The 12,460-nt window shown below is 43.7% G+C and overlaps 1 protein-coding gene across 1 annotated transcript in view; it reads left to right on the top strand.

Moving 5' to 3' along the window:
- The window catches only part of LOC144753380 (SPARC-like), a 1,082,362-nt gene that overhangs the window by 871,811 nt on the left and 198,091 nt on the right, over nt 1-12,460 (top strand). The window contains exon 8 of the mRNA XM_078641095.1: nt 5,110-5,204. Coding sequence (XP_078497221.1) covers nt 5,110-5,204 — 95 coding nt within the window. The remainder of the gene's footprint in view (nt 1-5,109; nt 5,205-12,460) is intronic.

The following is a 12,460-nucleotide window of genomic DNA, read 5'->3' as shown; positions in this document are numbered from 1 at the left end:
ATCCATGCCCTCAATGATGTTTACATTCAAGACACCCCACAGAAAGACTAGGCCCATGCACCACTGAGTACCCCTGGGCAAAAGGCCCCAACAACAGCCCAAAAATCAAAAAACACATAAAAATCACCACAATTCAATGCCATCCGTGCCCTCCATGATGTTTACATTAAAGAGACCCCACAGAAAGACTATGCCCATGCACCACTGAGTACCCCTGGGCATAATGGATGAAAGCAAGGCACATTGGATGCAGGCCTATGGCACAAAGCACACTGCCTGGATTCAAAATGGCCCCTTGACCCCCACCACATGGCCAGGCCCTGCCTGGACCAGTTCTCAAAATGGCCCCCACCCACATGGCCATGCCCCATCAACACCCCAAAAAAATCGAAAAACACACAACAATCACCACAATCCAATGCCATCCATGCCCTCCATGATGTTTACATTAAAGAGACCCCACAGAAAGACTCAGTCCATGCACCACTGAGTACCCCTGGGCAAAAGGCCCCAACAACAGTCAAAAAATCGAAAAACACACAAAAATCCCCACAATCCAATGTCATCCATGCCCTAAATGATGTTGAAATTCAACAAAACAGTTGCATCATGCACCCATAACTAACCCTGGTCCTACTGGATACTGTGGCTACCCACAATATATTTTATTTAATGTTCTGAAAAAGTTCCAAAATTGTAGTTGCAGCAACTGTAATGCCCCAAACAAACAACATCAACTTACTTGTGAAATTTCCAATCCAAAAGTGATCCAAAGAAAGTCAAAAAGGCCTCAAATCCAAATATCCAGCAGCATCCACAAAAAGTAATCCTTCCAGGTCAAGATCCAAATCAAAGTGACCAGGACATGAACAAAGCACTGGGAGGAGCCTGCTGGTAAGGAACAGGAAGTTGGAGACTGTGGGGCACTTCCTTCCTCCCACCCCCCCACCCCCCCAAAATGGATTTCTTGCAAAAAAAAGTGCAGGCAAATGTCAACCTGAGGAGTTATTCTGATAAAAATCATCATTTTCAGAAGGTTTATGCTGCCTGCTGGTGGATTTCTTGTGCAGAATTGCAAATTTTCCAATTTCGCAAATGCGAGATTGTCGCTGTCGCCGCATCTACGTGTTTGCAAGTGTTTACTACCGCGATGCGTGATCACGGGCCTTTATGATGTACTCGCGTTGACAAACTCTCGCTGTTCAAGGTGGCAAGCCGCGATGACGTAATCGCGGTAGACAAACTCTCGCGGGATCCCGCAGCAAGATCCAAAATGGCGCAGCACACGCAAACATGGAGAAAAACAACTCTTCAAACGCCGCAATATTGTATTTGTCAAGCGCGACCAAGCAAAAAAATCTGCTTCGTGCGAGAGTTCGCGGATTGCGAATTTGCCGAAAATCCGTAAATTCCGCGAGCGGAACGGATTTTACGCCCATGCTTACTATTTTCTTGTTCAACCATTCTGTGTGTCTCTGCCTGTTTGTGGATTGACTGTCTGGTTTGAGAGTGACAGAGGCTGGGGTGGCTCCGGGAGGCTGGGTGGGTCAGCACTAGGTTGAATAGGCCGATCTGCATTTGGAGTGGTGGAAGGAGTAGCACCTGGGCCTGAATAGGGCTGTGCCTGCCTTCCACAAAGCTGGCTCCACCTCCTGCGGTGTGTCTGATGACTCTGGCCCACACAGGAAGAAGATGTGCACTGGCAGAGTGCCCCCAGAACTGGTTTGAACTGGATCCAGGACCACTCACAGGTAGAGAACAAAGACATTTGGGGTAGAAATATGAGAGCTGAAACCACTGAAAGTTAGACTACTTTGGAATCAAGGAGGAACCTTTGCTGAGGAGAAAAGCTGAAGGAGAAGTACTGCCATTGCTGTGTGTCTGGCTTTGGCCTGCCGTTGCTATTTCTGCCAAAGGAAGGAGAAGGACTTTGCTGTGTGCTGTGTCCCCTGCCTGAAGAAAAGACTTTGCTGTGTGCTGTGTCCTGAAAAGAAAGTCCCCAAGGGCCTGAGAAGAGCTGGCCCCCTGTTACAGAAACACAGGGATATAAAAGTTTCCAAGACTACTTCATGATCAAGAGGAATCCCTGCCAAAGAAGAACAGCGGAGGAGAAGTATTGCCCTTGCTGTGTGTTCTGGGGCTGGCCTGCAGTTTGCTGTCTCTACTAAGGAAAGTCTTTGCATGTAGCCATGTCTGAACTGGGGTGGCAGAGTGGGCTAAAGAACGGTGATGGATCAAACCCAGATCTTTTGACTGGGTGTGAGTGTTTGATTGGTTCTGATGCTCCGTCCATCACCACCCCCTTTTGTACCGTCTACTAAGGAAAGGACCGAGGGACTTTGCTGTGTGCTGTGTCCCCCCTGCTTGAAGAAAGACTTTGCTGTGTGCTGTATCCATCTGAAGAAAAGTCTCCAAGGTCCTGAAAAGAGCTGGCCTCCTGTTTCTGAAGTCCCAGGCACAAAAGGACTTCACCCCCAGCTTCCTTGAACTTCCTTGCTGGGAGTTCCAGTCTGCCACTGTGTGTGAGGCCTTTTGGCTGTTGGGAGCTGGAAGCGCGACGCAATAAGAGAGAAGCGTGACACCGCCTCAGCAGCCTCTGTTGCATCATCGAGGAAGAGTGTCGCCGCTGCCGCTGTTCGCCATCGCATCCCCGTAGAAGCGTGCCGACGCATTATCGGAGAAGTGTGTCGCAGGGCGGTATACATCCCAGGTACTTTGAGACTAAAGTGTCACATTTATCATCTACAAGTTTATTTTTTCAACAACCCTTTTTAAAGACCTTTTACTGAGTTTCTGTATTTTGGATTTTTGTCGTTTTGGTCTTGTTTAGTTTAGATAAAGATATTTTATTTTTCTTAACTGGTGTGGTGTCTATTTGTGATGTTTTCACTGTGTTACTGTGAGTGTTGGTACAAATACTTTACACATTGTCTTTGGGATAAGCCTGTCTGCTCGTGCCAAGCTACCATGGGGATGAGCAGGGGTTATCTTCAGCGTGTAACTCCCTTGCCCTGACTAGAGTGGTGGTTTCTGCCTGGCGTAGGCGCTTGCCCTAGCCACACAGAAATCCCATTTCTAACACCATAGTTACAGTGCCAGAGCACCTTCCACTGACGAATATATTATGGAGGAATTCTATTGCTGTTGGCTTAAATGAGTCAATAGGTATGTCTGTTAGAGTAGTGGCAGACTAGGATCGCTGAGAAAAAAGCTGCATAGGGAAAATTAAGGTAGTCAAATACTCAGTGGATTGTCCAATGGACACATCAGACATAAATGCAGGACTAAGTCTAAGCGAACTCACACAACATGTAAAAGTAAAACGCTACTGAATAATTATAAAGATGTACAAAAATTTATTTGAAGCCTCCCAACTGGGTTACAGTCTAAAATATAAACAATATGTAAAATATAAAATACCATCTAAGATGGTGACAATATTAAAATTATGCACAGTCAAAGTGTTGTAAGTCAAAGTGTTGTAAGCAAGTCGACGCGGCGTTTCGGTGTTGCTCAATCTTGACACCTTCTTCAGGACATATACATTTGACTTCTTATCTTTATCTTATATTGGAGAAGCTTGTCAATTGCTATCTCTGTTGGTGATTAGTTCTCACTTCAGATTTCGAGAAGTGAGGCGACACGGAGGAACAGGGAGGCCGACTTGAAGCAAAAAGACTCTGAATTCCCTGGTTGCATATAAAGGCCCGGACCGGTGCGGAGAGTCCTAATAGCCATAATCTGAACATCTACCCACATCCAATGGGACAAGAATAATGAGAAAAATTTCTTCAACAAATTATCGAACCAGTCCCTAAAGGGAGCCCCCTCTATCAACAACGGTGGTTCCTCCGTGTAAACTGACAATTGCCAGTCCTAAATATAAGACTTTTCACATGTGCATGAAACCCTGTGAAGAAAACCTGGTGAGAACTAATCACCAACAGAGATAGCAATTGACAAGCTTCTCCAATATAAGATAAAGATAAGAAGTCAAATGTATATGTCCTGAAGAAGGTGTCAAGATTGAGTAACACCGAAACGCCGCGTCGACTTGCTTACAACACTTTGACTGTGCATAATTTTAATATTGTCACTATCTTAGATGGTATTTTATATTTTACATATTGTTTATATTTTAGACTGTAACCCAGTTGGGAGGCTTCAAATAAATTTTTGTACATCTTTATAATTATTCAGTAGCGTTTTACTTTTACATGTTGTGTGAGTTCGCTTAGACTTAGTCCTGCATTTATGTCTGATGTGTCCATTGGACAATCCACTGAGTATTTGACTACCTTAATTTTCCCTATGCAGCTTTTTTCTCAGCGATCCTAGTCTGCCACTACTCTAACAGGGATTTGTTGATTGTGCATGACTGAATATTCCCCCTCCCTGAAAAACAATACAGGGGATCCTCCACTCTTTTTTAACGTCAATAGGTATGTGCCAGGACAGCGTACCTCCTGTGTCTTCCCTGATGCCAGCTGAGATGCTTTCAGATCAATATTGTTATAGCCGATCGAATGCCTTTATAGTGAGGCTTTGAAAGAACCTAATCCACCGTTATGGATTGTGGAGAAGACAACAGCATAGACCTTCCCGAGGTGCTTCCTTAAACCCAACTGAGACTTTTCCATCTAATGGTCGCTTAGAGTACTGATGGAAGTGGCTAGACAGGTCTAAAAACGTTCTGCTGAACCCTATTTCCAGGCAGAGATGGGATGCTTTATTGCATTCCCTTTCTACTTAGACATTACTGCCAAGAGGAATAAAAATACAGTCTGGAGGTGATTAATATTTCTGCTAAATAAGGGCCACGATGGGCCTGATGCTTCTTATCCGCCATCTGTTGATATATGTAATACTGCTGGTCTTCGATTGCCTCACTTCCTGCTTAATAGTGTAACTGAAAGAAGACATAAGGTCCATCGAGTTCAAGTTCCTTCAAATTGCCATTAACGTGTTTTGTATTTATATGCGTACACTTGTACAATCTCCTAAAATGGAGACTAATACATTTAATTAAGTCATCCAGAAAGCACTGATTGGCCGATATCATGGCAGAGGTTTACACTGTGATTCTAATCTCACTTTTTTGTCTTTCAGGTCATGTGACACAGACCGAAACAAGAAAATAACATTAGAGGAGTGGCTGTTCTGTTTGGTGGATCGCTCAGAGATCTGGTTTGAAGAATTCATGTGTAAGCAAGCATGATATTATACACGTGTAATGATTTTATGAAATGCTTTCTGTATTACATATCAATATAGCGTACCAAACTATTTTAATTCAGTTAGAGGTTAGCATGGAATAGCACATCATCTCATTACAAATGTGTTATTTCGCTTTATTGCTCTTTGAGTAAAAGAGTCAGTTCCATTTGTAGACCTCAAGGGTGGGCCAGGTCAAGGAGCAGTGGTTTATCCCAAAATGTACATAGGCATCTAATTAATTGGCCCTCCATGGCAAGGACAATTCATAAAATGTGTATACAGATGTAATGTATTTTTGACAAATCAATTACATGTTCTTAAGTTGCTTGGACATTATTATAAGGTATGCTTTTGATGTTATGCAGCATTCTCGAAACTGGAAAATACAATTTGTGAAATGTACATCATCCTGGTTAATGGTAATCTTCATTGAATTGCACCACCCCTTTAAAAAGTAGTAATGTACCCCCTTTTAATGAAAGGCTAAAACAAAAACACTAAAGGTTAATAGTTGTAGTGAGGTTATGTGTATCCCTAGACAGGTGCAAGCATGTAATTTGGGCATCTTAATAAAATATTCAGAGAATATTCAACAGTACGAATACCTCATGCCCTTCCCCAATAAAATGTTGGGGATCGTGTTTAGATCATTCTACCATACCATTTTCATTCAAGAACGCTATGATATCAAGCATTTACAATGCAATAGGTCTCGCATTTACGAGAGTTTGAGCTATTGGCATTGTAAATGACAAGGCCTTTTATGTATGTGTTGTTTTGAAAACAAATAAATAAATTGCATTTTTATTTACAATGCCAATAGCTTAAACTCTTGCAAATACGAGACCAATTGTATTGCAAATGTGTCCAGCGTCGGTGCTATAATTTTTTTAAAAATCATTAGGAGAGGACGTGTCCTGCCAGGACAAAGATATTTGGGAAAATAGTGCTTGGAGGCTGTAATTAAAGCCTAATTAATAACAACACATGTAACAGGGGGTGTCACCATGGAAGGTTACAAAATGAGACGAGGAGGTACTAAGGAGGGACTATTAAGCCTTTTGACCAATGAACAGCCACAGTTTACAGTGGACAATGACTCAAGTCAATGAAAAACATGGGTGGAGAGTGGGAGGATCTTCAAGTCCCTACCTGAATACAGCATGCCTCACAGAGCAGCGCATGCATTGTCTTGTCTCAACCTAAAAACTGGGTATTTGGGGACTCACGGGGATCTTAAATCCTTAGGTACCTGAGCTATCTGATGGATCTTGAGACAACACTGTGCACAAGTACATATGTTATGTACAGTATACCTTGTATGCTGCATATATCAGAATAGGAAGAATCTCAGATTTACATTCTTGCTAGGGGGCTGTGTAGAATCATAACGCTACACACTCTTTAATTTCTCCTGTAGGGAGACTATGGGTGTAACTCTGATTCAAACTGAGCCAAAAGTTAGAGTTTACAATTTGTACATAGAAACAGTTTTGTATGAAAGACAAAACATAGGGGGGACAATTGTATCCCTGACTTGCGCCTTTACAGATATTAACCTTAGCCTCCAGCCTCTGTTATGGAATACCTGTTCCACCATAGAGTAATACAGTACAAAAAGCCCTTTTATGATTTTATAAATAAACAAATATGACTCATGCCCAGTTATAACTGCTCCCAATTAACTTGAGCTATAATCTATACATCAGCAAACCTATATTTACATGGACAGTTCAATTCCTTTTATGGCCAGTAGCTGAGAGAGTCATAATTGTATTTTCCATAGCATAGTTTCCAAGCATTAACTCATGTGGATCCTTATTAATAACTTCAGATATAACCATACAAACCAGTTCTTCATCACCTTCAAGCCTATTGTACCACTGGGGATTACAAGGAAATAAACAAGATGCTATCCTTGCTGTTTTGGTAAATGGTAGCGATGTGTGCAACTTTCCATGGTTCTGAATAATTTACGTAATGCCTCATATACCAGCCATCGTAACCAGAGACCGAAGCCCACTGATTTACTCTAAAACAATAAGTGGCTGCAGATACAGCATAGTTCTACATATAATCCATCAAAAACCCCTATTCTCTCCATTGGGTCCATGGTTAGGTACTACCATGTCTGAAAACAACAGTCTCTAGAAGAGGTATGCACTTTGTTTATTATGCAGCAGCCCGGTTCACTGACTCAGGCAGTGGTGCAAGAGAGTGGGGCCGCTAGCAGAGCCAGTTCTGGAGATGGGCGAGAGGTGGCAGTGTTTGAGGTTGCACAACTTGACAAATCTACCGCGGGACGCCCTTACCCTTAGTGAGTGTGCATTGGGGAATAACCTTCTTTAAAGACTCTCTCTTCAAAAGATTATCTTTTGTTTTTTTTGCAGATTTATATAGCGCAAACTTGACCCAAAGGTATTTGAGCACTTTACATTAGACAAAACATTTATTCATTTTTGGTTTTAGGCACAGAGGGATCCAAAGATTTGCCCAGAATTACTACTTACTTAGGCCGGGCCTAGGCAGCTGTGAAGTGTTTTTTTAACTTCTCACCTCACATGATTGGGGGTGTGGGGCACTGTCTGGACTGGAGGGAAGCTCCTTCAACTTGGCGATGCCGACATTTAAGTTAAAGAACGATGGATTTAACCCAAATCCCCATGAGGTACGGGGTCAAGACTGATTTACATATGGCCAGGTCTAAACTGGGATGGCATGGTGAGCAAAAGAATGATGGATTTAACCCAGATCTCTGGACTGGGTTTGAATGTTTTGATTTGTTCTGCATTCCGTCCATCAACTGTGTGTCTTTTGCTTTCTCGCTAAGTGAGCCAGGTATACCCAGACATGGGTCCCGGGCTCACTGTGCCAGTGCATTCAAGCTATCCTGGCTGATGAGGGGTGAAACACAAATGGGGTGGCATGGTGAGTGTTAGACCTGGCACCATTGGCGTGGGTCTCCCTTCCATTTTTGCTGTTACCTCATGTGTTTTTGCTGGTGTTAGATGCTTTGGGCACTGTGCCACTGCTGTCCAGTGCCACAGTGCGAGTGCTCCCTACTGTAAATTGATGTATTGATTAGTGGTTCCATGATTGGGTGTTTGGTTTACATGTCAGACCCTAGTACAGTGTACTGAGTGTGCCCAGGGCCTGTAAATCCAAATGCTGCTAGTGGGCTTGCAGCACTGGTGGTGCCACCCACAGAAGCAGCCTTGTAAAATGTGTCTAAGGTCTGCCATTGCAGAGCCTGCGTGCAGTCGGGTACTGTGATACTGACTGGGCAAGTGCACCCACTTGCCAGTCCCTAAACCTTCCCTTTTCTTCATATTAGTCACCTCTATGGTAGGCTCAAGGGCAGGGTGCATTGGAAGTATAAGGTAGGACAAGCCCTGATGTGTGTGGCATGTCCTAATAGTGAATTACAGCCATTTTCTTTTTTCACTTTTGCAAGGCTACCTGTTCTCCATAGGCCAGAATGGGCTATTGGAATTGTTACACTTTATAATCCTAGCAGACTCAGAGAACATGGTAGAAATTCGAGTTTAGTATGCCTGGACTCAGAATAATAAAATACATCTTTTAGTAAAGTTTATTTAAATATTCTGTGTTTGCAAATACCACTTTTCAAAAGTAGGTATTTGCTTGCCTAACCATTTGAGCCTGCCTCTGTGAGGTTGTGTATTCCTTTTCTGGGTTTGTGTGTGACAGGGCTGGGGGATTCCAAGAGACAGGATGATTCAGCCCGATGGTGAATAGGGAGATCTGCATCTAGATGGGAGAGAGGAGTTGCACCTGGGACCTGAATAGGGCTGGGCCTTCCCTCTACAATGCTGGCTGATGTCTCTGCCCTGCACACTGAAGGAGGAGAAGGTAGACTCTCAACAAAGTGCTCCTGGACTGTACTTGCCTTCCACAATGCTGGCTCCACCTCCTGTGGGGCGTCTGATGTGCCTGCCCTGTGCTGTGAAAGGGAAGGAGAAGTCTGGTAAACAGAGTGCTTTAGAACTGGATTGGACTAGGCATAGGCCCCTCTCCCCTAAGAGAACAAATGATTTTGGGGTATAAGTATTGGGACCCTGATCCCACGAAATTAGATCACCTCTGGACTTACAAGACGAAACCTCTGCTGAGGAGAAGGAACCTGAAGAAACTGAGGAGAGACTAGTCCCAAGCTGAAGTGCTGCTTGGGGGATTGGCTTGTAGTGGTTGCCTGACTGCCAAAGAGAGGAGAAAGAACTTTGTGGACTTTTCTTTCACCTTGTGCAAAGATCTCCAAGGGCTTGGAAGAGAGCTTACCCCCTGACCGAAGTCCCAGGACCAGTGGACTTCACCAGCCTTTGTGAATTGCTGCTGGAAACAAGTGGGTACAGAGGAAGGGAGCTGTGACCGACCCTCACGACCGGCCCGATGTCCTGTAGGCACCGCACCAAGCAACGTCCGCCTCGAACAACGCAAGTTCTGCGCTCACCGACTCCGTCAACGAGCCGTAGCCTGCACCGCGACTGGAAGGACACTGCGAGGTGTAACGCCTCGCTACACCGAATCAAACTGGTCTGACCAACGCGGTCACTGCTGCTGACTTCGAGTCCTGTGATCGCACCGGAGTTGGGCACCGCCTCGCACGCTTTGCGACGCACCGCCCAACTCGCATCGCTGTCCGGACTGATCGACGCCAGCTCCCGAATTCCGGCTCTGTCGCCGCACCGTAAAGCTGGAAGCACCTCAACAAGCAACGTCCGCCTCGAACAACGCAAGCTCTGAGCTCACTGACTCCGTCTCGATGGTGTCAATGAGCCATAGCCTGCACCACGACTGGAAGGACACCGTGACCTGCAACGCTTTATTTTTCTATACTGTGACGAACCCCGGAACTGGCTCGCACATCCGTGCCGGCCGCCTCAAGGAAAAGGTACTGTGACTGAGTCTGTCGACATTTGAGTGGGCCCGGACCGCCGCGGTCCGCTGGATTTGTTAAACTTTGTGTTCTTTTCAGCAATGTTGTAGCCGCACAAGGCTACCAACTCGCACAGAACCTTGAATTAAGCCTTTTGAACCTGAACTCTTGAAACTTAATAGTACTGTGGATTCTTTTTGTTGTTGGTCTTGTGATAACTCTATATAAAGTATACTTATTATTGATATAAAACCTGGGTGGTGTCCATTTGAGTGTTGTCACTGGGTTACTGTATTTGGTCACAACTGCTTAACTTACATCGCCTCGAAAATAAGCCTTGACTGCTTGTGCCGCGCCGCCTAGAGGGTGAGCAGGGGTTATTTTAAGAGAGTAATTCCATTGCCCTGACTAGAGGAGAGGGTCCTTGCTTGTCACAAATACCTACCTGTGCCAACCAGAGACCCCCAATTCTAACAGTGAGCAAAAGAATGATGAATTTAACCCAGATCTCTTGACTGGGGGTGAATGTTTAGATTTGTTCTGCATTCTGTCCATCAACTGTGTGTCTTTTGCTTTCTCGCCCTAAGTGCGCTGGGTATGCCTAGGCGTGGGTCCCGGGCTCACTGTGGCACTGGATTCAACCTATCCTGACTGATGAGGGGTCAAACCCCAAAACCGGTCCTAGGATGCTTGTTTTGGGTTCAGGGAAGACCTGGCTTGGCAGTTTGGGCTGGACTGTTCCCATTAGGCACAGGGTCAAGACTGATTTGCATATGGCCAGGGCTAAACTGGTGTGCCTTGGGGAGCATAAGACTGATGGATTTAACCCAGATCTCTTGACTGGGGTGAATGTTTTGATTTGTTCTGCATTCCATCCATCAACTGCGTGTCTTTTGACTTTAAAGTTTAAGCGGACAAGTGCACCACCTTCACTCCATGAGTCTACATTCATTGAAGGTTGGAGGACAGACTCCTCGAGTCAGCGCAGTGTATCTTCAAAAGTGCTAATGACAGATTGCGCAGACTTGATTTCTCGACTTTCACCTACCTGCATCATCTACTCTACCCTTTCTCAACTCAGCACTAGGAGGGACTCACCCCCCTGTGATGAGTTGGGAAAGGGTGGTGTGACCATGCTCTCCACTCCCTTGTTGACATGAAGCCGCAGCACTATAGGGCTGCAGCCTAATACGTCCAGGCTTAGTTTGAACCCCATGTCAAGAGTGGGAGGAGACTGGCCCTCAAGTCTATGTCTTTGCCAAGCTGTTGTCCTCACAGGCCTCAGGGCTGTGAGCCTGTAAGCTCAGCAAATACTGTAGACTTTAGGCCCGCCCTGGACCAGCAATTTTAGTGAATGCGAACATCACTGACTCACTCGAGCAAAAAGCACAGTGAGTGGTCCCCTGCAGCGGATCACTGACACAATAGCAAAAACAATATTGTGATACCTAAACATCGATTGCAAAAATATTGTGTCCAGATACTTATAATGGTAAGTACAAAAACATTGGGAAAAAATATTGTTTAGTACTATTATCGTTAAAAACATATATAAAATATAGTTTTTAACTAAATATATGGATTAAAATAGTAAACCTTAAATATTTTAATATATAACATTAATATAATGCAAATGAAATACACTTAAATCATATTTAATACTATATATGAATATCTACTTATACAAACACTCACATATATATATGTTATTTTGTGTGTATGTTTATATATAAATATATATAATATAACACTGTTATTAAAAATAGAAATTTTACATTATGTTAAAAATGTTGATTTTTTAAAATTTACTACCATGAAAAGCATATATATAATATATATTCACTGAAAAAACCATAGGTTTAAAACTCGTTATAGTTAGGAATTAGCATTTAAAAAACCTTTGAAATTCATTGAAAAAACCATAGGTTTCACACCAGTTATAGTTAGCTGGACATTTTACTCATACAAAACCATTGAAATTCCCACGTTATAGTTAGTTGGACTCACTATAACTCACGCGCCCGCAATCCACTGCTGATGATGTCACATATTACATCATTCATGACATGGTCAGTGACATCACTGATGACATCACTGATGACATCTCAAATGACATCACGGATGACATCACTGATGACATCTCAAATGACATCACTGATGACATCATCCAGTGAATGTGTGTTTCTGAAAAGTAAAAATATGTTTATATATTGAAGAATGAGTGTATGTATGAGTGTCTGGATGAAGGATTTAGTAGGTGCGTGACTGACTGTATGAGTGAGTGATTAAATGTGTCTTATTGAATGCATTGGTTAGTAACTAAACTGTCTGAATGTGTGCATCAGT

Source organism: Lissotriton helveticus, chromosome 5_1 (assembly GCF_964261635.1).
Source record: "Lissotriton helveticus chromosome 5_1, aLisHel1.1, whole genome shotgun sequence".
In the NCBI taxonomy this organism is placed as follows: Eukaryota; Metazoa; Chordata; class Amphibia; order Caudata; family Salamandridae; genus Lissotriton; species Lissotriton helveticus.
This window is presented reverse-complemented; position numbering and strand designations above follow the sequence as displayed.